At 40.4% G+C, this 26,036-nt stretch overlaps 2 protein-coding genes across 4 annotated transcripts in view; both read right to left on the reverse strand.

The window, feature by feature from the left end:
* Positions 1 to 26,036, reverse strand: part of IFRD1 (interferon related developmental regulator 1) — a 54,901-nt gene that overhangs the window by 18,045 nt on the left and 10,820 nt on the right. Inside the window, exons 1-5 of one of the 3 annotated variants that reach the window (XM_003921074.3) lie at positions 7,907 to 8,000; positions 3,865 to 3,969; positions 3,644 to 3,728; positions 2,374 to 2,498; positions 97 to 254 (exon numbers count right to left, since the gene is read on the reverse strand). In XM_003921074.3, the coding sequence (XP_003921123.1) occupies positions 97 to 254; positions 2,374 to 2,498; positions 3,644 to 3,728; positions 3,865 to 3,969; positions 7,907 to 8,000 (567 nt within the window). Of the gene's footprint in view, positions 1 to 96; positions 255 to 2,373; positions 2,499 to 3,643; positions 3,729 to 3,864; positions 3,970 to 7,078; positions 7,829 to 7,906; positions 8,001 to 26,036 lie in introns of those variants that run through there. The other 2 variants (XM_010344040.3, XM_074379210.1) reach the window with 2 other exon arrangements.
* LOC141580061 (uncharacterized) lies at positions 8,044 to 8,202 on the reverse strand. The gene has a single exon (XM_074379211.1). It carries the CDS (start codon positions 8,200 to 8,202, stop codon positions 8,044 to 8,046), a length of 159 nt encoding a protein of 52 aa, XP_074235312.1.

Raw genomic sequence — 26,036 nt, forward strand, 5'->3', positions numbered from 1 at the left:
ACTCAACCTCCTGAGTAGCTAGTATGGTACTATAGGTGCACCATGTCTGGGTGTCATGACTAGACAGATCTGTAAATGTAAATACCTTATACTTACAGTTTGCCTAACCTGGATACTAGCTGCCCCATCGCAAATGATTTTCTTTAGGATTGGTCCAAGAGTTTTCAAAATCTCTTCGCTTTCAATTCCAGGGCCCAGCTGAATACAGAGAACAGATGCTAATGCTGCGGCTGCACGTTGCTCATCACTCTTACCTATAAAAGCAGCCAAGATGCAATCATGGTAGTCTAACTTACTAAGACAGTAATTTCCCAAATTTGATCAATGACAAAATAGCATTTACCATGTTTGAAACCCTATGCTCCAGGCTTTGACATAAGTTACAAACCTTAGGCTAACAAGCTCCAACTGTACAGACAGGCAGACCTCACTCAAATCCTAGATCCCATTTATTAGCCAAATGACCATTGATTACTCTTATCCTCTAAACAGAGTTCCTCATCTGTAATATGAAGATTAGTATTTATTTTCTGGGAGTACTTTAACAGTTCAACTAAACGTACTTCAAGCATATTTCTGTCTTCAACCTCCTTAATGTACTGATGTAAACAGTGCTCAAATTGCCTTTGAATTACTCTCCTAAGCATTTCAGATGTACACAGTCCATCAGGTAAACCTTCAGGGTTTCCCCACCAAAATTTTTTTTTAATAAAGAAGGGATTAAAAATAAACAACTCTTTAAAACCATAAAAAACATATTAATTAGACTACATTTGAATTTATTAACTTTTTTTTTCAGACAGGGTCTCACTGTCATCCAAGCTGGCATGCAGTCATGCAAAAAATACATTTATATAAAGGCAAATATAACTTAACTCTTAAGAACTGTATAGGCTGGGCACGGTGGCGCACGCCTATAATCCCAGCACTTTGGGAGGCCAAGGCGGGTGGATCACAAGGTCAAGAGATTGAGACCATCCTGGTCAACATGGTGAAACCCCGTCTCTACTAAAAATACAAAAATTAACGGGCATGGTGGCACGCGCCTGTATTCCCAGCTACTCGGGAGGCTGAGGCAGGAGAATTGCTTGAACCCAGGAGGCAGAGGTTGCGGTGAGCCGAGATCGCGCCATTGCATTCCAGCCTGGGTAACAAGAGCAAAACTCCGTCTCAAAAAAAAAAAAAAAACTGTATATACCCCAAGTACAGGGCAAACACTAAACTTAAACTATTACCTAACAAATTAAAAATTTATAAAAAATGCAGACTAAAATGGAATTTTTAAAGGTCATCTAGTCCAACAACCATTACAGCATATAGTTTGAATCTGAAACACCTTTAAGAGAGCCATTGTGTTATCTTTAAAAAGCTGGCTCTGCTATCACCTATACCAATAACAACATATTTAAACACACCCACCTCAGTTTTCCTAGGCCTCTTTTATTCTATACAATGGAACAGGTGAATTTTATCAAAGGTTTCACTTACAACAAAATGTTTACTCTCAGGTAAAATGAAAAAATAAGGACCTAAGGCTTAGTTCATTCAGTTTTTTAGAAGTGTATGTCTACATTTTGGTGCTAGAATATTTTGCTAATAAAATAATGATAATGGAAGATACTTATTTTCATAATGTTCTTACTTGGCCGAATAAGTTGGCAGACACCAAATCTTATTTTGTTTTGTTATAACAGAAACCAAGTATTGCTTTGTTGCCCAGGTGGTCTCCCACTCCGGGATTCCAGCAATCCTCCCACCTCGGTCTCCCAAAATGCTAGGATTACAGATGTCAGCCACCATGCCTGGTCACTAATCTCTTTAAATTTGGTGGTTCCTAAAACTTCTAAGTCTGGTAACACTGAACTTTATGATCTAATGACATTATCTTTAAGATCTCTCTTTGGTTTTAAAAAATTCTATCACTGTAACAATTTGTATTCCAGAATTTCTATTATGAAGTTCTAGAATTCAAATATTCCAAGGGATATCCTGAAAATGATGTAATTTACAGGTACAATCAATGTTTTAAATAAGTGCAAGGGAAAAATGAGCTAATGTCTGACATACACTTACAAGCTTATCTGACACACACTTTCAAGCTTCTCTGGCATAACAAAAGAATGACAATCACCTCTTCTGATACAAAAAAGAATGATGACAATCAACCCCAATCCTTCTTAGTTTCAAGCTATTTTTTTTACATAAAACAAAAACAAGTCTCATTCTGAACTATAACTAGATGGTACACTCCTTGACTATTAGAAAGTTTTAAGAGTGGGCCAGTATTACAGTGCCATTACTGAATGTTACTGAAAAATAGGTAATGCACTCCTTATTAGTTCTGTGTCTGTGACTTAAAAATAAAGCCATTACCTTTTCTCAGGCAGCGTTCAATACTGTCAGTTAAAGTCATTCTTCTTTCCAGAATAAATTCATACAGCATTTTTGAAGCCAGCGCATTTTTAATACCTTCAAGAGCTGCTTGCCTTGTCTTCGCACTATTTAAAACCCAATGTAGGAGAAAGATCCAGATGGAGTATATAATAAATAACTTTTTAAAATCTAACTTATTTCCTTCTAAACTTTATCTATGTGTAGACTTTTTAAATCTCATTGTCATCAAGCTCTAAACATCTGTCAATAATATAGTTTAATATCTATCTATGACTCGCCTTAATACACAAAACACTTAGGCTGCTTTATATCATAGCATTTTTCTTAGTTTGATAGCCACAACTTTAAATGCCTTCATAATATTTTATTGTTTCAATCAACAAGTATAACTTCAATGCAGTGTTTTCCTATATTACACATTTAAGTAAATTTATACTTTTTAAAAAAACTACAAAAGTCTAGAATTGTATCTTCAGGGCTTTTTAATTCTATTAAGGTCAGATCAGGAGCTATAGTGAAGAAAAACAATAAGCTTTGATATTTTTTCATATCATAACAACATTAGCGGACAAGCAGCTTAAAGCAAGCTTTCATTATCATTTCTGGTTGAAGATTAACTTTTAATTCAACAAATTCATTTTTATTATAATCAAATATAATTACATATATGCTATTATGCTGGAACAATGACTAATCTGACTCAATCTAAATTCTAATGGCATGTTACTCCCCACATTAAAGTCCAACAGAACAAGAAACATTATCCAAAGCAAACATACTAAGCTTTAAGAAAAATATATTGCTATTATCTAAGAGCTGCACAAATTGGCCGGGCGCGGTGGCTCAAGCCTGTAATCCCAGCACTTTGGGAGGCCGAGGCGGGTGGATCACGAGGTCGAGAGATCGAGACCATCCTGGTCAACATGGTGAAACCCCGTCTCTACTAAAAATACAAAAACTAGCTGGGCGTGGTGGCACATGCCTGTAATCCCAGCTACTTAGGAGGCTGAGGCAGGAGAATTGCCTGAGCCCAGGAGGCGGAGGTTGCGGTGAGCCGGGACCGTGCCATTGCACTCCAGCCTGGGTAACAAGAGGGAAACTCCATCTCAAAAAAAAAAAAAAAAAGAGCTGCACAAATTATATATATGTAAGGTAGCTGATCAGAATCACGCAGAATACTCACTTCTCTTAGCTGTTGACTAAGATCAAGCACAGAATCACACAGAATGGAGTTTCCAGTAATGCCTACCTCTTATCCAGGGTTAGGTCAATTAATCCTTTCAACTTATATTCTAGGTCTTCCTGAGTTCCTTCCTCATCAAGGACTTCTGGTCCTAAGAAATAATATAAACCAACCACTGTAATTTAAAAGAAAAAAAGCAGACGGAATAATAGTATACCTCAGCTACAAGAATTCTTCCATCTAAAACATTTTCTCTAAAGTTCCAAATTTAAATTTAAAACTCATACCATCTTCAGCAAAACTGGAAGGATCGCTATAACCACTGCAATGGCTCATTGTTTCAATTGATGCATCTTCATCACTAAAAGGTTGAACGTTTCGATGCTGGCCACCTAGTAGGTAAAAGAGGAAAGAGGTAAATTATTTAATTGCCATATATTTAAATATCAAACTTTGGAATTTTTAAGTTTACTTAAGATAAATCCAGTAATAAAACCAGACATTTTAGAAAAAGAGATAACTGTATCACAAATGAACATACTTAAATATTCCTAAACCAAGTCAGTTAAAATACACCTAGTATACAATAATAGTATTAAATACACCCAGTATGCATTTCAAAGCGCCAATGATACATCAACTATACGCATCAGTCTCCCAACAAGAGGCACTCATGGTTTATGACACAAAAACTGATATGAAGATGGGCACAGTGGTTCCCGACTGTATCCTAGCACTTTGGGGGGCCAAGGTGGGTGGATCATTTGAGGTCAGGAGTTTGAGACCCACCTGGCCAACGTGGTGAAATTCCGTCTCTACTAAGAATACAAAAATTAGCCTAGTGTAGTGGTGTGTGCCTGTAGTCCCAGCTACTCCGGAGGCTGTGGCAGAAGAATCGCTTGAACCCAGGACGAGGTTGCAGTGAGCCAAGATCATGCCATTGTACTCCCTGCCTGGGTGACAAGAGTGAAACTCTGTCTTGAAAGAAAAGTACCAATGCTGTTACTAAAAAAATAAATTTTTTTTTTAAACTAGAATCTTTCTTTCAACTTCATTAACTTCAGGAATAAATATACAGTCACTTAGGGATTATGTATTAATAAAAGGACTGCCCAGTCATGAACTACATTCAGCACTAAGTTAAATTAAGTCCCAAATTCTGCCCCAAAAGTGACCCTGAGTCATTTGATTAACCTCTGAACCTAATTTCGTTTTGAAATCAAAGTTCCTATGTTCAAAAGTCACCATCTTAAGGGTTTTGTTTTTTTAATCTTCTAAATTTAAGCCTGTGACTGTTGGGCTGTTTTTTTGTTGTTTTATGGAGTTGTCTCTTTTTTTTTTTTTTAAATCGAAACATAACAAGCAAGTGGACTTCACATTTGCTTGCGTGGTGCCAAAGTAGTAAAGCATAAAGATTAAGTAATGAAGCCAAATCTCAAAATTTCTTAGAGTGCTTAGGACAAGAATAAACAAAAAACTATGATATCATACTCTATTTCTGGATCTGTCTTCCTCATTTTTATGACTGAAGTCATGGCAATAGATGAGTGTCATCTGATTAATTTTACATTTATTCACAAGTCAGTTCACAGTTTTTCTTTTTCACAGCCTCTTTCTAAGAGTATTCCTCCTATGCAGCTCTTACTATGTTCCCCTAATCATCGGTATTAATGATTTCTAAGATTCAAGGGAAAGAAAAAAATACATACATACATAAACATATATAACTCAAGAAAAAGAACCCTGTTATAAATGCCTGATATCTAGGTCAAACTCACTCACCTTGTGAATCTAAGTACCATTAAAGAGATGGTACTCTAGGCAGATAAAGTACTTATTTCTAGAGGGCTCATTAACAAGGTTTTGTACTTTCTTGAAAATATTCTCTTTGAATTAAGTGCTATGACATACCTGTACAAAAGAAGTCAATTTTATTAGCTTCCTAGAACTCTCCACTAACATAAAAAATAAAGACTTTAAATGGAAAACTCATTAATAAAGACAATTTGGTTATATAGTACAGACTTCATTTGAATTCCACTTCTTCTTGATGTCACTTAAAAATACCAATTAGGTAAGTGGCTTGTAAGTAAGCAAAAGTTTGTGCAATTTTCCATCTCTTCTACTCGATTATTATTTATTCATTATTTAGTAAATATTCACATAGGACGAAGTTAAAGTTAAAAAGTCAATCTCATCCCCATACGCCCCCAGTTCCACTTCTGAGAGGCAACCACAGTTAACAAATTCTAGCACACACTTCCAAAGATATTCAAAACACGTGTAGTGTTTTAAATTAATCAAAGAATTATTTTCCATTTGTTTACATATGCCAAAATTCAGTGGTGAAATGGATCTTTCAGTGAAAAGGTAGCAGCTATAAAGACGATGAAAGGTCACAAATGAGCTTTGAGGCAAAATTTAAAAGGCAATCCCCACACAGCCACCAGGGGCCTGTATATACAGGTACTGGAAGCACGAAGAGGGAAGGAGGCTCGCCCGGAAACTTTAGACCGGAATCAAGGTTTGCGGGTGATTGAGGCCATTGCTAACATCGTTACTACTTTCAAAATGACTTTTGCTTTCTGCTTCTTTATTTCCATTTCATCAACAAAAGGGTAAAACAATAAAATAAATATCTTCTAGACAAAATTCAAATGTTTGATTCAGATGAGGAAAAGCTAAAACCCAGTGGTAAAAAGTATCCTCAGGCCACGCATGGTCCCAGCACTGTGGGAGGCCGTGGCAGGAGGAGCCCTGGGGGCCAGGGGCTCCTGACCAGCTTGGCCAACATATACCTTGTCTCTACAAAAAATTTAAAAATTAGCCAGGAGTGGTGTCACATGCCTGGAGTCCTAGCTACAAGAGACTGAGGAGGGAGAACTGCTTGAGCCCAGGAATTAAGAGGTTGCAGTGAGCTATGATCACACCACACTGCATTCTATCCTGGGCGACACAGCCAGACCCCCCCTTTCCCTTAAAAGTATCTTCAATTCACATAGAGCAACCAGAGGCCACAATAAACTAATTACATATTCTACATCTTGATAAAGAATGAATTTCATGAACATGAAGAGCATTCAAAATAAAGAGGCACCTAAAAAACTGGAAAAAAATGCTGTTAAGAATCCCTCCCTATTGTTAATTATTAAATGGTTTAATACATGATCATGAGTTTTTGCGCTTTTTAAATGCCAGTTTCCAATAAACTTTAAAAAGATAACCTGCATATTTACTTTTCTTATGAACAAAGGCATATCATTCTGAGCGGCCACCGTGGCAGAGAGTGACAGCTGTGTCCAAAAATACCTAATGGCTAACAGTTCCAGTGTGATGACGTCGGAAAATACTCCAAGATTTAACTCCTGTTTAAATTTCTGCATAAAATGGTATTACCCAGTTTAATATTCCATTTGAGTTTAGTGGGGTCTCTCCTAGAAGGGCCTTCCAATTGGAATCCATATGATAAGTAGAAAACCATAAATTCAGTTAAGCACCTACCCATCCCATCCAGGAAAAGCTTCAACTTCATAGCGAGGGCACAATAACCTCAACTTTTAGCCAACTGCAACCTGAGCTCTTCACCACCCTGCCTATTTGGGGCTCACTGCAGAGAACATATAGAATGCAGCACAAAGAGAACGCGTTTCTTTCCTCCAGGAACAAGAGGTGGCCTCGGCTGGTCGCAGAGGGGCTGGAGGATAGGGGCTTCTGCAGGTGCCAGTTAGGGGCAGGAGCACAGCCTAGCGGCTCCCGGCCTCCGACGCCTCCGCCTGGTCAGGTAGACACGCGGGACGGAAAGCCTCTCCAGCGCCTCTGCGTCACCCGGGGCACACGGCGCAAGGCGCAGGCCGCGTGACGCAAGAGCCTTTCCAAACCCGCCGGACGTTTGGCATCCCCGGGAGCTCCATGTTGGAGCCGCGGGGTCAACGGCGGCCAGTGACAGGACGGACTCAACTCCCAGCTCTGCCCTACTCGTGGTTGGGGGAAGGTCGGGCGAAGTCGCCGCATAGAAAGGAACTCTAAAGATAGTTCCTTTCTCGCCCAGCTCCCAGTCAGCCCGTCTCCACACACTCTCAGGCGCACGGACCCATTCCTCCCCGCCCCCAAGGCCGGTGCCTAAGAGTCCGGTTCGCACGCCAGATCTAAATCGCGCGATGCGCGGAGCCCAAGGCACGCTGGGAATTGTAGTTCAGTAGCCAAACCACGCATCCTGGAAACGCAAACGTGTACAGCAGAGAGAGAACTACAACTCCCACTGTGCCCAAGCATGGGAGACTCGCAGGTCTGGCCGGTAACCGGGATGCCGGCGGCGGGGATACCCCGTACCTGCTGTCGCCGCCGTCGCAGCAGCTGCCCCTGACCCGCCGCCGCCAGCACTGCCACCGCGGTGGGGAGTGTTCCGCTTCTTGTTCTTCGGCATCGTGGGACGCCCGGTGCCGCCTAGAGTCTGAGCTTAGCGAGGATCAGCCGATGGAGCTGCACTTTTTACTCGTGCGTCTGTGCGGCGGGCGGCTGAGAGGCGAGTCTTCGGCTAACAACAGAGGTGAGAAGCGGCGGGGGTAAGAGTGGGCAGTGGCGGCAGCAGAAATCCCCGTGAAGAGCTGTGATCGGAAACGATACATGTTTCTCTCTAGCGCGGGAGCTAAGGCGGGGCGGTCGAGGCCACGACGCCTTAAGTAGCAAGACCGCCGCCTGTCGTCACCATGTGTGGGCGGGACTCGAGCGCTCCTCAGCCAATCCCTGCACACCTCCCCACTCGACTCCTCCTTAGGGCGGGGCGCGGATCCTGCCTACAAATCCCATGCGGCAAGTCTTCCCTCGGTGCCCGGAGAGTCCGTCCTCATGGCCTCACTGAATTCTGGGAAACGTAGTAAGGCTGGAGCCGGGGCCTCCTCCCAGCCCTCTCTTACCAACGGGCTTTTCTGCCCACTTGCTTTTTCCCCGTGACCCCACCCCTGCCTCGGCGCGGCCCCCGCCTTGGAACTGGGTGAGGTAGGCACCGGCGATGCGCAATGGGGCAAGTACGCTCGATGACGAGAGCCGGCTTCCAGCTGGCACCTACGCAGTCACCTTTGCTCCTCTTTCTCCCGAGGCTCCTGTTCTCCTTAACCTTTCCTCTACCTCCCTGCGGGCCCCTGCCGGGCACAGCCTTACCTCTCCTGGGGAGCATTTCCGTGGTTTTAGTTGTTCAACTAGTTAAGCGATCATCAGTACTGTACCTGTAATTGGACCGTGGTTCAGGGTTATGTGTCCCCCAGGCCCCCAAAGAAGGGATGCTTTCGTCTTCTTCGTTGTGGAGTTCGTGTATATCTCTGATTCTAGACTAAGAATATATGGTGATTCCGTGTCCTGGGTTTCTATACAGGAATGTGGCCCTTAACAATATTACCTGCCCGTTGGGAGGTCAATTGAGGGTAAGAGTTTCTGAGAACTTAACAGCTGGTAAAACAAACATGAGTTATAAGTATCAATAATCGCAGTGTTCCTTTTTTTTCTCACGGCACTCCTAGATCTCAGTCTTCCTTGCTAGGACATTTGTCAAGTATTTGGAGCCTGTTATTAGGTTCCTATACTATGCTTATGACAGATCAAAGTCCCTGACTCACCTCAATGTAGGTGAGTCATCTGCCACCCCACCTCTCAGCTGAACTCCATTCTTTTATTTTCAATTGCCTGTAGCACATTTCCACCAGAATGTTCCACCTGTACCTCAACCCAATATCTCTGAAACAAATAATTATGTTTCCTTCTTCCTATCTTCCTTTTGTGTGTTCACTGTACTATTTATTATTATCCCATATGTTAAATTCCAAAACTCGAATTCATACATGGTCTGTTTTTCTCTTTGATGCACCCCCACCCCCCCGCAAAGCAATTAGTTTTAAAATAACACTCTTAAATTCCTGTCCTATTCTGTGATCACACATGACCTCAGTTCATGCCTGGGCATTTTAAGCGATCTCCCAATCTTTTCATCCATGTTTCATGCACAGTAATGCCGCCAGATTTATTTGTGTGTCCCCTATTTTACTAATCCACCTGCTTTAGTAGTTGCTTCAAAACATTCCATGGCTCCCATGACTAATATATTAAATGCCAACCCTCTTAGCCTGGCCCCTGACTCCCTTTCCAGCCTCATCTTTCACTGCTTCCTCATACAGTCCTTGTTCTTCAGCCAAACAGGACTGCTTTTCGTTTCCAACACACAGCTCTGTTCTCCTACCTCCATTTCCTCGTTCATATTCTTTCCTGTTCTTGTAATGCCTTTCCTCCCATCTTCACCTTAAGAAATTTTATCCACCTTTCAAGATCTTGCTCATGCTAGATCATGAAGCCTTCATGAAGGTGATCAGGAAGGCTTCATCTTCCTGAAGCCTCCAGCCAGAATTATTTCTTCCTCCTCACAACTATTTGTCATGCGTCCTAATAATGCCCTAGTGGCACTTACTACCTCCCACATGGTCTATTCCAAGATGCTATTTAATGGACAACATTTCATGGTTGCTTTTACTTTGTTTAATCCTGAAGCAGCCAGTAAACTGCACAAAGCACAGAAACCAGATACAGAGGCAGGTTGTAGGGGAGGAAGCAGCTCCCACTGACTCCTTGTATCTATCTGGTAGAGGCATACTGCAACTCAGTGACAGGGCCGACATGGAATGAGATATCTCATAGAATTGTAGGCTCAGTAACTTTTACAACAAGGCTCTTCATCATCCAGAAATAACTTATATTATACACAAGGCAATAGTTTTGCTACTTTGCTAGCCACATCACCAGGGCCTAACGTCCAGGTTCCAGGCCTGGAAATGTGTGCTTTGCATTTGGGGCAGGGGCTTTTTTTTCATATCACTTGCCTTCTCTCAGTTTTTCTTTGGCAGCCCGGCCATGGCCCACCACATCATGTACATACTTGTTTTACATTTATTTATGAACACATCTGTCATCTCATGAAATTACCAGCTTCCCAAGAACAAAAATATTGTTTTCTTTTTCATTTGTTTTTTTTCTTTCTTTTTTAATTTACAGACCCAGGAACTTGAAAAAAATCTTGTTTTCATCATTTCTGTATCACTTATGGAACAAAAAGAAGTGTTACATTTGAAACAAATTATAGTCAGCATATATATATATATATATATATATATATATGCAGCATGTATATATGCTGACTATAATTTCAGTTTCAAATGTAACATATATATATACATATATATATGTGAAATGAACATTTAAGAAATAATTGTTGGCTGGGCGCTGTGGTTTACACCTGTAATCCCAGTACTGTATAAGGCAGAGGCGGGCGGATCACATCAGGAGATTGAGACCATCCTGCCCAACATGTGAGACCCCGTTTCTACTTAAAAATACAAAAATTTGCTGGGTATGGTGGCACATGCCTATAGTCCCAGCTACTTGGGAGGCTGAGGCAGGAGAATCACTTGAACCAGAGAGTTAGAGGTTGTAGTGAGCCAAGATCGCACCACTGCACTCCAGCCTGGCAACAGACAGAGACTCCATCTCAAAAAAAATAATAATAATTGTTGACTTGATTTTTCTGGATCAAGGAAATGAAGAAACTATGTATCACTACATACATACATACATTATACATACAAACCTATTTTCTGGATCAAGGAAAGGGAGAAACTACGTATCATTACATATGTGAAGTAAACCCTTCAGTAAACTGAATTCTGAAAGATACTGTACCTGTGACAAAAATTGCCTTACTATAGTTTTATGCCCACAGTTTAGCTCCAGATCAATACAAGTATCACAAAGATTTAGCCCAACTCCTCATGGGACAGGGGTCTTCAGCTCCACATACTGTTTTGCATCAAGTTTAAAGAAATTAGAAGACTCCAAACATTGAGTCACTAGATGATTACAAATACCAGGAAGGAAGGGGAAGCACAAAGGGGAACAGGAAAAGGGGCTTTCTCCAGACTTTGCCTTTTCATTAAGGAAAGACTATCCTCCCCAGCATGTTTAAAGAAATTAGAAGACTCCAAACATTGAATCACTCAATTATTACAAATACCGGGAAGGAAGGGAATGCACAAAGGGGAACCAGAAAAAGGGGATTTCTCCAGACTTTGCCTTTTTCTTCAGGAGAGAACACCCTCCCTAGGAACTTCCACCTGTATGTTAACCAGAACTGTGTCACAGGATGCTCCCTAGCTGCAAGGAAGACAAGTATTTTTGGTTGGGCTCATTGGCAAACAAAATTGAGGTTCTGTTGTTAAGAATGAAGGGGAAACCACTGATATAAGGTAGGCAAACAGCAATGTCTGCCTCATATACCAGAAGGCAAAATTCTCTCATGCTCTAATAAATAGATATCACATGTTTGTTACCAATATGACATTACGTGCTGCCTCAACATTTCAGTCATAGTAAGATATATTTTCCTCTTATAAAACAACTTAGTTTAACATCCCATCAAACAGAAATCACCATCAGGGTAAGTATACTCAAATGTTGCAAAAATAAATTTTACATTAATTAGAATTTAGGGGCACACCTGAGAAGAGTTCTAACTTCTCATGGTCTGTGTGTTGATGACTTTGATTTGAGAGCAAGTAATAGAGATAAGACTCAGTATTCAGACCTTCCTTGAACACATACACATGAAAGGTTTTCTTTGAATGACTTTAGTTATGGCCTTCCTAGGAGTCTCTGCAAAGCCCTGAGCAGAAATAATGCCTCCCAGATCCTCCATGCAGGGATTATCAGAATCTGTATTTTGCCTATATCTCCCAAATGACTTCCTCATCACCTAACACAGTCCTTTTCCTAATGTCATATCAAACTCTTAGCCAGTCTCTCAGCTCACCGCTCTGAAGCTTGTGGGCCTCACTTAGGTCTGGCACCTGCCTCTCTCCCTGTTGCATCTCCTGCCCCTCTTTTCACCCACTGCACTTCAGCCACACTGGTCTTTGCCAGTTCAAAAACACAGAGTTTATTCCCTGCTTAAGACTTTTGTAACAGCTCCTCCCTCTGCCTGATATGATCATCCCAGTCTTCCCACAGTCGCCATTCAGACTGAGCTTAAATGACGCCTCCCTGAAGAGGCCTTCTCACTCTCCCACTCTTCCACTCTCCATTCTAAGGTCACATCCTCACTCCACCTACCACCAGCACCTCCACCCTGCTTAGACTCTCCCAAAGTACATCTCACTACTTAATATTTTTCTAGCCCAGTTATTTTCGCCTCTCCTACTAGAATGTTAGAATTGCAAGAAAAGAGATCTCGCCTTTTTTATTCACTGTTGTATCTTCAGTACTGGAACAGTGCGTGGCACTTAAATATTCCTTTAGTGTGTACTGAATGTTTACACTACTCCTGAGAAGAATAAGCATGGGAGGAAGAAGATGAAGCTGGCAGTCCTAGAATACTTTAAGGTGGGTAAGAATGGCAAAATAAGTCACCTTCATCACCTTCATCTAGAGTGCTCTTCAGATGAATGTGGTGCTGGAGCGTTTATGGCCAGCCACTTTGACAGACATTATTGTGACAGATGTCTCATGTACTGCTTCAGCAAACCAGAAAACAATTAATTGTGTATGAATTAATAAAACACATGAACTAAAACAACATATTGACTGAATGGATAAATGTATTAATAATTAAATGTCACTCTTCTGCCTAGAACATCCTTTCCTATGATCTCCCCGTCATCTTTTAAGTCACTGATCCTGGGTCACTGATCCTGGGTCCCGCAACTTGTCTGATTTAAATGTCTTTTTTGTTCCTATAGTGCCTTCTTTAGACTGGCATTAATTATATGTATTGTAGTTCTTTTTTTTTAACTTTTAAAAAATTGTATTGTAGTTCTTGATTACATATCTGTTTTCCCCTCAGGCATAAGCTACATGTGGGCAAAGTTCAGTTTTGTTACTTCTGAAACACACATGTAACACCATTGTGCAAATTAGAAACAGAATACCAAGATTGATGAGTGTTTATGAGCCAGAATCCAGTCACCAATCTCCCTTCAGCAGGAAACAACCTATACATCTGTACATAGTGCCTCAGATAGATAATAACTGTGTATGTTTAATTGAATGAGGGAGTGAATTTCCTCTGTATCTTAGCAATTTTCCTAAAAGCAAAGGAACGAATGTGGGAAAAAGTATGAGGCTAACATTTATTGAAAGTCTACACTGCCACTGTCCTAGACTGTTTTCACAACTCCCATGTAATTCCTACAGCAATCCTACGTGATAAAGGTTAGTTTTACCATTTCGCAGGTGAAGAAATGAGCTCAAAGAGGTTTTGCAACTTCCCCAAGGTCGTTCTGTTGGTAAACAGGAGTCTGATGAAAACCTATGCCTATCTGATTCCAAGTTTGCCCCTAGATGGCCTTGGCCACATGGGAAGCTGACTGCTTGTTCCCAGGAGTCATGGGTTTTCTTCTTTGCCTTTTTTACAATATCAACTTTTATTTTAGATTCAGGGTGTACATGTGCAGGTTTGTTACATGGTTATGTTGCATGATCCTGAGGTTTGGGATATGAATGATCCTGTCACCCAGGTAGTGAGCATAGTATCCAATAGTTTTTCTTTTCTTTTTCTTTTTCTTTCTTTTTCTTTTTTTTTTTTTTTTTTTTTTTTTTTGAGATGGAGTTTCACTCTTATTGCCCAGGCTGGAGTACAATGGCATGATATCAGCTCACTGCAACCTTTGCCTCCCAGGTTCAAGCATTTCTCCTGCCTCAGCCTCCTGAGTAGCTGGGATTACAGGCATATGCTACCACACCCAAGTATTTTATGATTTTTAGTAGAGATGGAGTTTCTCCATATTGGTCAGGCTGGTCTTAAACTCCCAACCTCAGGTGATCCACCAACCTCAGCCTCCCAAAGTGCTGGGATTACAGGCATGAGCCACAGCGCCTAACCCCCAGTAGTTTTTCAACTCTCCCTTCTCCTTCCCTCCTGCCTCTAGTAGTCTCCCCAGTGTCATTGTTGCCATTTTTATGTCCAGAGTCATGGGTTTTGTTTGTAATCCTTCGAGAAAAGACCCAGTGAAGCAAAATCTTGCCTTATTTCCCTTTTTTTAAAGAGTCTCTTGATCCCTAGTATTAGTATACAGGCAACATTCAATTGTTGACTCCCTGATGATTGTTTGCCAGTGTAGGTTTTTTCTGATATATCTAAAGCTTTAGCAGAATTTTATTATTAAACAGTAATGTTATTCCATCAAATAATTTTTTACATGGATTATCACTTGTTTTGTTTTAGGTTGTATTGTTTTCTTAATATGTTTGCAATTTTTGTTTTATTGTCAAGAATGGTGATAATATAGCATTCTAAATTTGAGATCCCTGTTTGTTAAGAAATGATACAGTAGGCAAATTTAGTTAGAACTCTTTAAAGCCTTAAGATATATTTTGTTTGCTTTTTTTCTTTTTGTTGTGTAGAAGATACTTCTTTGTAGTTGTCAGTTTTGAAATTACATGAACTTTCTCTAATGAAATTTCTGACAAAAGACACTAAGAGTAATGTTCAATTGTCTTCCCAAAAGGGAGTGTTGCTCCTCTCATAACTTTGCAGTATTATCAGTAATAGAAGATGAGAGTATGTTAGCAGGATACTGTGAGCCAGAAGTACCATAATACACACAGCCAAACTAGGAGAGTTATGACACATTGTGTTGGAAGAACTTTTTATGGCAACAGCATAAATTATTTTTCTGTTGAACATAGAGAATATCATTGGACTTTTCCATTTGGATATCCTCTGACTCTTCATACCAAATATAACCAAAATCAACTTGTTCTTTACCAACCTCTCTACATCTCTACATTCTACAACCAGTTATTTTTGTTTTTGTTGTTTTGTTTTTTAGAATTAAAAGAATAGAGATCCTGTCTGTTTTATTCACTGTTGTATCTTCAGTACTGGAACAGTACGTGGCACTTAGATATTCCGTTAGTATTTACTTAATGTTTACACCACTCCTGAGAAGAATAAGCTTAAGAGAAAGAAGATGAAACTGGCTGTCCTGAAATACTGTAAGGTGAGTAAGAATGGCAAAATAAATCGCCTTCATCTAGAATGCTCTTCAGATGGATGTGATGCTAGAGTCTTTATGGCCAGCCACTTTGATAGACATTATTGTGACAGATGTCACTTATTGCAACAAATGTCTCACTTATTGCTTCAGCAAACCAGAAGACAATGAATTGTGTATGAGTGAATAAAAGACATAAACTAACAAAATATATTTACTGAATGGATAAATCTATTAATAATTAAATATCACTCCTCTGCCTAGAATATCCTTTCCTACAATCTCCCCATCATCCCTTAAACAAATAGTATTTTCACCTGATCTCCTGAGTGACCCAGATAACTATACTTTAGCCAACCCCCTCAATACCGCACGGTCTGGGGGGATTTTTTTTGAGACAGAGTTTTGCTCTTGTCACCCAGGCTAGAGTGCAATGGTCTGACCTTGGTTTACTGCAACCTCTACCTCCCAGGTTCAAGGAATTCTCCTGCCTCAGCCTCCCAAGGGATTACAGGCATACACTACCACACCCAGCTAATTTTTGTATTTTTAGTACAGAAGGGGTTTCACCATGTTGGCCAGGCTAGTCTCAAACTCCCAACCTCAAGTGATCCACCCACCTTGACCTACCAAAGTGCTGGGATTACAGGCATGAGCTACCTCACCTGGCCTTTTTTGTTTGGTTCGTTGGGTTTTTTTTTTTGTTTTATTTTGTTTTTTTGTTTTTTTGTTTTTTTTTGAGACTTATCTCCCTCTGTCATCCAGGCTGGAGTACAGTGGTGCCATCACAGCTCCCTGCAGCTTTGACCTCCTGGGCTCAAGCAATCCTCCCATCTCAGCCTCCCGAGTAGCTGTGATACAGACACATGCCACCACACCCACCTAATTTATTTATTTATTTTTTTAGGGTATTGCTGTGTTGCTTAGGCTAATCTCAAATTCCTGAGCTGACGCAATCTTCCCACCTCATCCTCCCAAAGTGCTGCGATTATAGGTGTGAACCACCACACCCAGTCTTCAGCCAGTTCTTGTTCCCAGCTTTCTCTGTGTGGGAGTACTAATCTTATGGCCAACAACCAGAGAATCTTAAATACTTGAAAAATTCTTAAGGGGTGATCTACTTCAGACTCCTGTCTCATCTAGGAAACTATTGCTAACATGATTAAGAGCCAAGGCTCTAACTCAGTATTCCAGGGTTCAAATCTTGGCCATACTATTTGCAATGGATTCTTGAGCAAGTAACTTCACTTTCCATGCCTTGGTTTTAATGTGGCTAATGATAGAACCTATTTCATGTGGCTGGAATGAGGAATACATGACAATGCATGTAAAGTATTAGCCCAGTACTTAGCCCAGTACTCAGCACATAGTAAACAATTAATGTTAGCCATTAATATTAGTAAGCAGATATTAATCCATTTTTTCTTAACTCTGCCAGTGCTAGGATTCACACAACTCCAGTGTAGCTCATTCCAACAGTGGATAGTTGTCATTTTTTGAAAAGTCTTAATTCCTTCAACAAACATTCCTCAGATGCCTTCTATGTACCAAGCATGTTCTAGAGCATAAGAATAAAGAGATGACTGAAAACAGAGTGTTTGTCCTCATAAAGTCCCTAGTCTAGCAAGAGAACTCAGCACCAGTTGGCCTGTGGCTGTCTGTCCCTCCCAGCCCATCTGGAGATGACTCTTGCTTCTCTCCTGACTTTCACTACCCACCCCGAGGGACATGACCAAGGAGGTCCCTCCTCTCTACCACTAAGCAATGAGTTCATAGGCTCCGTAGAGTGTCCAATCATCTCTTCTGGAGCAAGTCAGCTTGCCGCAGTGAACCTCCATTTCCTTATCTCAAAGATGGGAGTCAATTATCCCTGCCCTATTGATGTCACTGGACTGTCATAAAAATGACATCATCATGTAAAAGTCTTTGTAACCTGCCAAGTACTCTATGATGATGAGATACTCGTTATATTAAACCAAAGAAAGAAATGACTCTCCTAAAGATGGAATTTTACTCATCAGTAAGCAAGGGAAAATCTTTTGGCTGGGAGTTGATAAAGTGGTTAAGAGGAGAAATTTACTAAGCCCCAGATCATACTTATAAGGACAAGACTAGACTGAGTCAACCAGGCCTCCAGAATTGCTCCTAAAAATCTTATTGGAGTTATATTGGAGTTATGCTGGAGGGTCACCAAGTTTTAGATCCAGACAGACAGAACTAGGCAAAATGCCTTATCAACCACTTACTAATTTGGCGAGTATGTGCAAGTTCCTTAATCTAAGCTATATGAATGAGGAATATATGAAACAGTACATGTAAAGCACTTAGCCCAGTACTCAGCACATACAGTGAACAATTAATGTTAGCCATTAATATTAGTAAGCAGATATTTATACATTTTTTTTTAAACTCTGCCACTGCTAGGAATCAACACAAGTCTTCAGGGCCACTTGTTTCAACACTGGATAGCCGTCATTTTTGGAAAAGTCTCCCTTCCTTCAACAAACATTCCTCAGGTGTCCACTATATACCAACCATGTTCTAGAGCATGAGAACTAAGAGATGCCTGAAAGTGGAGTATTTGGCCTCATAAAGTTCCTAGTCTAGCAAGAGAGCTCAGCATCATTTGTAAATCAGATTCTCTCTCTTTGGAACTGAGAGACACTCGAAGAGTCTGGACTGTCTTCTGAGCAGAGAATAAGAAGTAGCTATCATCTACCCACCACAGATATGAAAAAATAAGAAAGACAGCTTGTGGAGAGGAGAGAATGAAACAGGACTGTAGACAGAAGTAGAGACAAGAAATGGATCTTCCCATCTCATCATGGGCTTCCACTTCCAAGTAAGCAAAACTGCCAGAGACTCAACTGAATTCCTGCCTTAGGCTTCCAGGGGATACCCTGAACTTTTTATCTTTTTTTTTGGAGATGGTGTCTTGCCTCTTGCCCAGACTGGAGGGTAGCGATGAGATGACAGCTCACTGTGGTCAGGTGACCCTCCCACCTCAGCTTTCAAAGCTGCTGGGACTACCAGTGTGCATCACCATGGCCAGCTAATTTTTGTGTTTGTTGTTGTTGTTGAGACAGGGTCTCGCTCTATCGCCCAGACTAGAGTGCAGTGGTGCGATATCAGCTTACTGCAAGCTCTGCTTCCTGGCTTCAAGCAGTTCTCCTGCCTTAGCCTCCCAGGTAGCTGGGATTACAGGCATACACCACCATGCCCAGCTAATTTTTGTATTTTCAGTAGAGACAAGGTTTCACCACATTGGCCAGGGTGGTCTCAATCTTTTGAACTTGTGATCTGCCCACCTCAGCCTCCCAGAGTGCTAGGATTACAGGCATCAGCCACTGTGCTCAGCTTAATTTTTATATTTTTCGTAGAGATAGGGTTTTGCCATGTTTCCAAGGATGGTCTGGAACTCCTGGACTCACTCTATCTCCCCACCTTGGTCTCCCAAAGTATTAGGATTACAGAGGTGAGCCACTGCACCCAGTGTGAACTTTTAAAATAAACTCTTTCTTATGCTTAAGTTAGTTCCAGTCAGTTTCTATTTCTTGCAAGATGGAGTAGTTTACAGTTTCTCCTAAAAATCCTCTGTTTCCTTGATTAGTATCTCTTGGAGTTCCAGAAAACTGTCCAGGCATTTGCAAGTAGGACTTTAAAAGCCTATCTTTTATGCTCAGATGAAAGGCAGTAGGAAGTAGGAACAGATTCTCCAACACTTTGGAGGCATGTTAGCACCTTTCTAAATTATGGAGAACGAGTGAACTGCCAGATTTCATTCATCATCACTGATATTTATTGTGAACCAATCCAGCCAAAAGAATTCTGAACAGACACTTTAAAAACCTATGCCAAACTGAATTGACCATACCAGCCTATCACACTGAAAAATCTATTTAAAGTAGTCTTACAATTTAATTATGTTAATCGTTTTATTAAAATCAAGAGAGACAAGTAGCTATTTATCAAACTGCTGAGACTGCTAAAAGATTTATCAGCCTTATATAAATAAGGTACACTTAGTAAATATTTTCAATCATCCAAGAAAGCCTTTTGTGGCCCAGTGCCATGGCTCACGCTTGTAATCCCAGCATTTTGGGAGGCTGAGGCAGACAGATCACCTGAAGCCAGGAGTTCGAGACCAGCCTAACCAACACGGTGAAACTCCATCTCTACTAAAAATACAAAATTAGCTGGGCATGGTTGTGAATGCCTGTAGTCCCAGCTACTCTGGAGGCTGAGGCAGGAGAATTGCTTGAACCCAGGAGGCAGAGGTTGCAGTGAGCCAAGACTGTACCACTGCACTCCAGCCTGGATGACAGAGTGAGATTTCATCTCCAAAAAAAAAAAAAAGGCTTTTGAAATTAATTTATTGCAGACATCATTGATTTCCTGCCCCGGATCCATCTTACTCTCTTCCTTATTCTCAGAACCTCAGTTTTGTTCAGATATCCAACCTCCTTTGAGGGGCCATGTGCTTCAGGGGAGGCTGGACCTACTCCAGCTCCAGGGGTTGGGTCATAATTGATTCCTCTTATAAATGATTGGTTTATTTTTGGGCACAGAACACAGTTCTAGCCATTGAGGTATAAGAATTGAGGGCTTGAGGGACAGATTTCTCCTTTCCGAGAGAAATACAAATGAACAGATGGTCTTGTATTTCTCTGGATGTTGTCATTTATGGCCATAAAGGCAAACAAAGCTAATACCAAGAATAGCAAAAGAGAAGGGTTAAAGAATGTAGATGAGGTTTTGAGTCACCCAATTAAGCAGGCACCACCTACCATCCCCTACCCCTAAACCACTTATGTGATTATAATAAATGCTTTTAATATTTAAATCAATTTGAACTGGAGATTTCTGTGGCTTGGGGCTGAAAGTATCTCAACTGATACTGTTATATCTAACAATCTCTTCAAGATGATGATCTCATTTGGCACTTTCTAACAGTCATATGCATTCAAAAATGAGTTAAGGAAAAAATAATTCCCCAAGTATTCCCCTACTACCCTTAAAAGTCCCATATGTTCCAAGAAAGAAAATGTCTTTGAAATCCTCTCTCTTGTCACCTGCTGTTTTGTACATACAATGTACCAGCATAGGGCCACTGCCCACTTCATTCCGCCTCTACAGAATTCTGTCCAAGAACACCCTGTTAAAACTGTACTTGGAGAATTTCCTTCCTTCTATGCCCACTAGTATTGTGTATGACTGCTTTTTGGGCTTTTTTCATTCTTGTTCTTTTTCCATCTTTGGCTTCCTAATTGAGAGTTTTATTGCCCTTAATGGTCCTTAATAGGGCTGTTTGTTACTGTTGTTATTAATTGGCACCAGAACTTTTTTTAACCAAAGCACCTTTCAACAGGAGAAATCAATTTTTCTGTCAATGATATCCCAGGTGGCTAATTTTCGTTATGCTTAGGTCGATGATTCATGAATGGTAGTTTTCCTTCTAAACAAGTGTTGCCATGATGGGTGAGTATTGGTTCCTTTGCTAGATTCCAGAGACCGAGGGAATAAAACAGACTCCACCCACATGATAATAGGGTTAATTTGACTCTGCATGTATCGATTGAAGGTTGTTTATTTGTTGACTTGATTTCCACAGCCTAGCCTTTTTTGGGGAAGGAGGTATCTTCTAGTCCCAAGTTATTTCTATTCGTGCATCCATTCAAACAATTTACCTTTTTCTCCTAGTTCTGTTTCTTATGATAAATTTTTAGAAACCCTGGACTGATCAAGGAACTCTCAAAATAGGAAATGAACCAACAACATTTATACTTATAGCTTTTTATGTGCTTAAGGCAACATTCAGGAATATTCTTTCCCTTGTTCTCTCAAACTCTACCTCTTTACCTCAATCTACCTCTCTCCTCGCCCATGTATTTTTCTCCTCAAAGGTATGCACAGTGCTTCAGTGCCATTTTCACAGCCCTATAAGCTAGAAAACCTGCCTACATATTTGCTTTTAAATGAAGCTGTACACTTTGCCAGCTTCACTGTTTTCTTTCTTGTGCTATTATTTCATTTTTAGCCAAAAATTTGGCCCCATTTTTAATGAAATCAGCAGTTATGATCTGACACTCAGAGAGACACAAGCAATTAAGTAATGTATTAGTTTGAAAGTCTTCAAAGTTGACATTCAATAAAATCCCTATCTTTGATATTTATCCCAAACTCCAGAACCCCATATCCAATCACTGTCTTCTTCATTTGCTATGCCACAGACTTGTCAAATTTAACAGTGAAAAATGTAGCCACTCTACCCCTACCCGACTCTTACCTGTTTCTTCTTTGGCATTATGCATCAGGGTTAACGGCTCTACTATCCATCTCAATATCCAAACCAGAAACCTAAACTCATTCAGCATGCTAAACCATTTCACATCTACAATATATCTAAGACCCTGTTGTCTCCCCTCCTTCCTACTGATACTACCAAGTGTTACTTAGCCTCTTAGTTCACTGTCCCACCTCCGGTTTTGCCAAGCTCTAAGCTATCAAAATGATCTTCCTTATCCCACCCCAATCCCATTACCATCTCCATGAAGACTTTCCAGCCCCACTTTCATCCCTGCAGAATGGATTGCCTTAAATAGTGTGGCCTCTAGTGCTCAGGAGAGATTTTCATTATGGGGAAGTAGCATAGCCCTTAGTGGTTTAAAAGTACATTTTCTGAAGTCAGACCATTAGGAATTGAACCCTGGTTTTACCACTTACCAGCTACAAGTTACCAAATCTCTGTTCTTCAGTTTCCTCTTCTATAAAACAGCACTAACCAATAGTACTTGTTTGGGTCATTGGGAGAATTAAGTAAGATAATACATGCTGGCACTTAGCACATGCCTGGCACATGGTATTGATAAATACCCAATAAATATAAGCTATTATCATCATCATTATTATGGAAAATCTATGACTTTCACTGCACTAACTTGTTTATATTTTTCTTTATTAGGCTTTTAGTTCCTTGTATCTAATTGATTTTTGTAACCCAGCACCTAGCACTGGCCTGAAAACTAGGAAACACTCCATACAGAGTTTTTGATTGAATCATCAGGTTACTGCTTGGCTCATAACTCCTCTCTGGCTCCTGATTGCCTGCAGAATAAGAGTCATACTTTTCTAGCCTAGACAACATAGCAAGACTCCATCTCTACAAAAAAAAAAAAAAAAAAAATTTAAATTAGCTGGGCATGTTGGCACACATCTGTTGTCCCAATTACTTGGGGGGCTGTGGTGAGAAGATTGTTTGGGCCCTAGAGGTTGAGGCTGCAGTGAGCTATGATCGTGCCACTGCACTCCAGTCTGGTGACAGAGACCCTGTCTCAAAAAAAAAAAAAATACCTACTCTTTAGCCTAATTTATGCACATGTTCAGCTTCATCTTCTCCTATACTCTAAGGAAGATTGCTTGCAGTTCCCTGGACATTTCCTTCAACCAGAAATGTCTTTCCAGGCCCTTTTCTCAAACTTGGTGAACATTTTTTGATATATAAGACCTTAGTCAAGCATCTTTTCCTTTAAAATCTTTCCTGACCCTTTTATAGGTGGCTAGCAAGTCTAGAAACACAGGCACATACATAATAAATGGTTTGTTGGTTTTATACTATAACACACAATAAAATAATGTATTTGCATTTCCTGATTTCATGGCTACCCTATAGCTAGAACTGATCCCTTCTCCTCCTTCATGCTCTTAGTGCCTTCTATGAAGCACTGATTAGCTGGGGCAGAACATAGCACCAAACGGTTCTGCTTTATTCATCTTTGTATCTCAATCACCCAGCCCCATGATTGGCACAGACAATGCACTCAACAAATACTTGTTGAATCAATAAAATATCAGTAAATATTTATGGATCATCATTGTATAGGACAAGAAAAACTGCCACCCATTTAACCATTGAGAGTGAATATCCCTAATCCCCCTACAATCATTTTCATTACTGCTGCTCTGGATGTTCGGTGAAGCAAAATACTTGGCATGTACCTTGGTGATCTCATTTTGCATTTGTTGCATTCAGCTTTCATTCATGGTTAAAATGTGTTCCCTGAACAAATATTCCCATTTTTTAAAAAAGAAAATTATCTGCTTTAATCAGTCAACATCATTTGAAATTCTTTTTCTTTAAGAAGAAAGTATTCAGCGAGGTATGGTGACTCACGCCTATAATCCTAGCACTTTGGGAGGCCAAGGTGGATGGATCACCTGAGGTCAAGAGTTTGAGACTAGCCTGGCCACCATGGTGAAACCCCGTTTCTACTAAAAATACAAAAATTAGCCTGGCCTGCTGGTGCATGCCTATAATCCCAGCTACATGGGAGGCTGAGGCAAGAGAATCACTTGAACCCAGGAGTCAGAGGTTGCGGTGAGCTGAGATTGTGCCACTGCGCTCCAGCCTGGGCATCAGAGCAAGACTTCATCTAAAAAAAAGATATTTCAAAATTAATGATATATTGAAGTATGAATGTTCATTTTTAGTAAGAGCCAATTAAAACCTGAACAGATAAATATATTTCTGTTAAGGTCAACTTGAATTTGTGCTGGCTGATGAGCTCATGTATATGGTTGCAGTCAGAGTATGTGGCATTTTCTTCAAGTGCACACACACTCATCTATAGCAGATTCCTCTGGCTCAGTGTTGGACTGGTAAAATCCAAGTCAGTCTCCCTTAGCAAACTCTCCAGTGAAATAAAATTCCTTAAAGATGACATTCAGCTAGGAAAATAGATGTTTAACATGACAGTTTCATTACATGGTCTGTGAAATTGAAGACGGCCCCTGGCTAGTGATGATACCCAGGTTGTCAGATCCGTGTTTTGTAGTCACTCACTCACTGATCTAATGAGGGAAACATTTAGACTTCTCTCTGCTTTAATAATGACTCATTGTCCTGGGACTCTTCACTCTCTATGAGAATAAGCCCTGGAGTGGCTCACAATTTGATGGTCACTATGACAACACCGAAGCTTTCAGAGATGCTCTGGTTCTGTCTGCGGGTGGTTCCGTGTTGATCTGATTTTGAGGGAGTGTTGTAGTAGAGAGGTAATACCGCCGTCACTTACTGAAATCTAAAGTAAAATTATTGCCGTTCAATAAAATGTTACTCTGTTAACCATTAATCCAACCTCTAAAATGCATCTTGCAACATGAGCCATAATATTTAGTCATGGCACAATAGCATCCAAGGCTAAGGAGCGCTGAGTTGGCGTTTGAAACCTCTCAGAAGAAGTTGTTAAATGATACAGGGTGATCAAAAAATAATTGAACACTTCCAAAATGTATTTGTCGGTAACCAGGTAATTCAGAATCATGTATGAACCAAACTGTGAGTGACCTTTTTAATGTCTATGGAAAATGTTAGTTTGTGATCATGTTTATATTAATATTTATAAGTGTTCAATACTTTTTGGATCATTCTGTACAATAGTATAAGTGTGATATTAGTATAATCTGAGGTCCAAACATCCCACAATATGAGATTTAGATGGTCTTTGAAACTCCTGAAGTTAGGTGCAAAAATATTGTGTAGTTGAGCATTGAAGTTACTTAATTTTATCCTATATTATAATTTGTCTTTGTGTAAAAATATAGAATTGACAAAAATTTTCATTAACAAATTTTATGATGATGTAATTACTTAATTACTAAGTTAATCTTAAATATAATTTAGAATTTAATAAACTTCTGGCCGGGCGCGGTGGCTCAAGCCTGTAATCCCAGCACTTTGGGAGGCCGAGGTGGGTGGATCACGAGGTCAATAGATCGAGACCATCCTGGTCAACATGGTGAAACCCCGTCTCTACTAAAAATACTAAAAATTAGCTGGGCATGGTGGTGCGTGCCTATAATCCCAGCTACTCAGGAGGCTGAGGCAGGAGAATTGCTTGAACCCAGGAGGCGGAGGTTGCGGTGAGCCGAGATCGCACCATTGCACTCCAGTCTGGGTAACAAGAGTGAAACTCCGTCTCAAAAAAAAAAAAAAAGAATTTAATAACTTCTACAGTTATTAAAGTATATAGTAGACATATTTAAAATGTGTTATCATATGAAGTACAGTATATAAACCTGGCTGTTGTGGCACCGTTATCATTCCCACTGTGGGACTCAGGGCCACTGCTAGCCCGTAGAACATCTTCCTAATTTATACAGATTTTAAGAAGGCTCCTAAATGCCCTTCTTTTGGTGGGAGTGAGTCAGTCCTGCAGTGAGAAGCATTGTTTAGTATGCAGGCTTGATTTCAAACTCTTTTCATGCTCTCAGCTGGGTATCTATGTTCAGTGCACAAAATAACAGCCATACAAAGCAGCCCCACTGGGACCTCAAAGAAAATGAGAATAGACTATGTCTCTTCAATACTTTTACTAATTAAAATACCTCAAACAGAGAGCAAGACATACTCATCAATTAAAAAAATAAAACACTCAGCC

This window comes from Saimiri boliviensis, chromosome 10, assembly GCF_048565385.1.
Source record: "Saimiri boliviensis isolate mSaiBol1 chromosome 10, mSaiBol1.pri, whole genome shotgun sequence".
NCBI lineage: Eukaryota > Metazoa > Chordata > Mammalia > Primates > Cebidae > Saimiri > Saimiri boliviensis.

Bases quoted from the DNA above. Each gene is read 5' to 3' on its own strand.
- LOC141580061 (XM_074379211.1), bottom strand. From the start codon at position 8,202: ATGTATCGTTTCCGATCACAGCTCTTCACGGGGATTTCTGCTGCCGCC.